The 2,685-nt window shown below is 43.2% G+C and overlaps 1 protein-coding gene across 1 annotated transcript; it reads right to left on the minus strand.

Moving 5' to 3' along the window:
* Positions 1 to 217: 217 nt before the first annotated feature.
* Positions 218 to 2,401, minus strand: galr2b (galanin receptor 2b; the record flags this gene model as incomplete). The annotated part of the gene is made up of 2 exons (XM_080523332.1): positions 218 to 986; positions 2,028 to 2,401. The coding sequence occupies 2 exons, from the start codon at positions 2,399 to 2,401 to the stop codon at positions 218 to 220; spliced, it is 1,143 nt and encodes a 380-aa protein (XP_080379458.1).
* Positions 2,402 to 2,685: the final 284 nt, after the last annotated feature.

The raw sequence follows: 2,685 nt of genomic DNA on the forward strand, positions 1-2,685 counted from the left end.
TAAGTTACTTTCACACCAAAGAGAAACATGCAAAGAACACAAACATGTCACAAACATAAATAACAACCAATAGGGATCATTGTATGCATTAAATATAATTTGAAATTAAATATTGTGTTCCCCTTCCCCTCCTATCAATTCTGATTTGTTGCTTAAGTACCTAAAAATCGAAGATACTGTATCTCCAGACATCACCACCTAACCATAACTTGTGTCATCAAGGGCAAGGCTGCTTCAGGAAAGGTAAGGTTAATGTCATTGTGGCTTCTCTTGGCTCAGCGATGGGCCGGTTGCTCATTTCACAGTCATTCTGTCGCACATTCTCCTCATGCATTTGAGATACTTCTGTAGATCCAGCTTCAAAGCCAGGCACTGTGTTGGCCACATGCACCACATGTACTTTATTCCTCCCTTTCTTACTGAGGATGCAGCTGAACACCTTCTTGAAGCCTTTGCGAAAGTGCTTCGACACCAAAGCATACACAATGGGGTTGAGGCAAGAGTTAGCATAGGCCATGCAGTGTGAGAGGATCCTGAAGGCATAAGTGGTCTGGTTGAAGGGAAAGTCTCCATACAGGTAGCACAGGATCACAACATGGTAGGGCAACCAGCATATGCAGAAGAGCACAGTAACAATGATGATCATTTTGGTGACTTTGCGTTTGGCCCTCTTGGACTCTGACATCCCGTCCAAAGGGTCCACGGCTGTCCACAGGTACTTGATGGTTCTGGTGTAGGAGAGGCTCACAATGAGCACAGGGATCACATAGCCAAAGACAAAGGTGCATGTGTCGAGCACTTTCCGGTTGTGCTCTTCCCAACCAGGGATGCACACGTTGCTGTTGGCAAAATCAATGAGGTCATAGTAGCTCAAGTACGGTCCTGCAAAGACCAGCGATAGACCCCAGATGACTACCATGGCAACCACTGCATTACAAGGCGTTCTCAGCTCTCTGGAACGAAGAGGGTAACGAATGGCCAGATACCTACCAAAAAGAAAGTCGACACTCATTATCTTCATTAAAAGCATTGGTTTTGAAATATATGTTTTATATGTTTAATTGAAAATCAACAAGATGTAATTATACTCATTAAATTGCATTAACACCTCTGGGGTTAATAGGGGGAGTTGGTGCTGCAAATGTTTTTTTATGAAAATAAATGAATGTGTGTGTTGTTCATCCCTGCCTGGCTCTAAAATAATTGCTGCTGGGGATTCTAGGTCTCAACTGAACACTGAGCGGATACTCATTCCTCACATGGAGGAAATCTATCAAATTAATGTGCCTCTCTAAAAGGTAAACAATACCAATATGTGTGGAGGGCACAGACTGAACAACACCAGCCATTTTCATTGGGCTGATCCTGTGGCCCCCGCAGAATCATTGCTACCAATTTATGCAGGAAGAATACATCAGCACTTGTATACTGTACTACATTATGAATTCAGATTTTCAGGTCAAGATCTCCACTCCCATGTTCACACTTTACAGCAGATAAAATGCCCTCCTCTTGATCATACAGTGTTTCAATTAATATGATCAACTGGGCGGCTTGAGAGAGGTGTCCTATCTACTTTCTCCCTGGTCTCATCATGAAAATGCTTTGTGAAAATGTCACCAAACGCCATTTTGGAACAATGACCTGTGGGGGAATATTTCTTACATTACTGTCACGTCCTTTGCCAATTATGTGTCCATCCTCGTCCTCAAAGACTCAAGGTATTGAAAGCTTGTGTGGAGAAGACATGTTGACATTAATGAGGTGAGTAAGGAGACCTTGGCTTGGTGAGTTCTGTCCACTATAATTGGCTTCGACCTTTGAAGTGGCACACTCAGGAAGTATCTATGATGCTAGTGGGACTCAGTTGCTAAACAGACATGATGATGATGATGATGATGATGACGATGATGATGATGATATGTACGGTATATTCAGCACTTTGGAATTAGAGCTGAACTTTTTGAAAATTAAGGGCAAATGTAGATACAACAACATACTGTATGTAATGTAGAACACAAACATACCTGTCAACAGAGACAGCGGCAAGAGTGAAACTGCTGGCGTACATGGTGAGATTGATGAAGAAGTGGACCACCTTGCACATGAAGGAGCCAAACACCCAACCCTCCAGGGAGTAGATGGTGGCTTGGAAAGGCACACAAAAGATGATGAAGAAGAAGTCTGCCACGCTGAGGTTGAGGATGAACAGGTTGGTGGTGTTGTACCCCACCTGGCCACTGCGGAGGAGCACAGCCAACACCAGGCTGTTGCCAATGGTACCCAGCAGGAAGATGAGGGAGAATACCACAGACACAATTACACTGGTGGGGTTCAACTGGTAGCTCTCTGATGCATTCCACTGCCCTCCTGTTTTGCTGAAGTCTTCCAGATCAGACATTTTTGGGTGCTGTTAACTCTGAAAGAGAATGTGAAAGATACTACATGACTGGATGTGGTTAATTCTGTGAGAATATGGCTGCAGTGCAGCTACACACACTGACTTAGGGAACAGCACAGGCCCGTGGCTGAATGAGTGTTTTCAATAAGATCACACATAATTATTCCTTAACATTTCTTGATTGTGGTGTACTGCGGCTCATACTGCGACAAAGGTTCAGTTCAGTTAAAATGAGCTTTGATGTTTCAATAGAAATTACTTATGTTTTTTTTTTATCTTGGATG

This window comes from Nansenia antarctica, assembly GCF_963989245.1.
Source record: "Nansenia antarctica genome assembly, chromosome: 2".
NCBI classification, from domain to species: Eukaryota; Metazoa; Chordata; class Actinopteri; order Argentiniformes; family Microstomatidae; genus Nansenia; species Nansenia antarctica.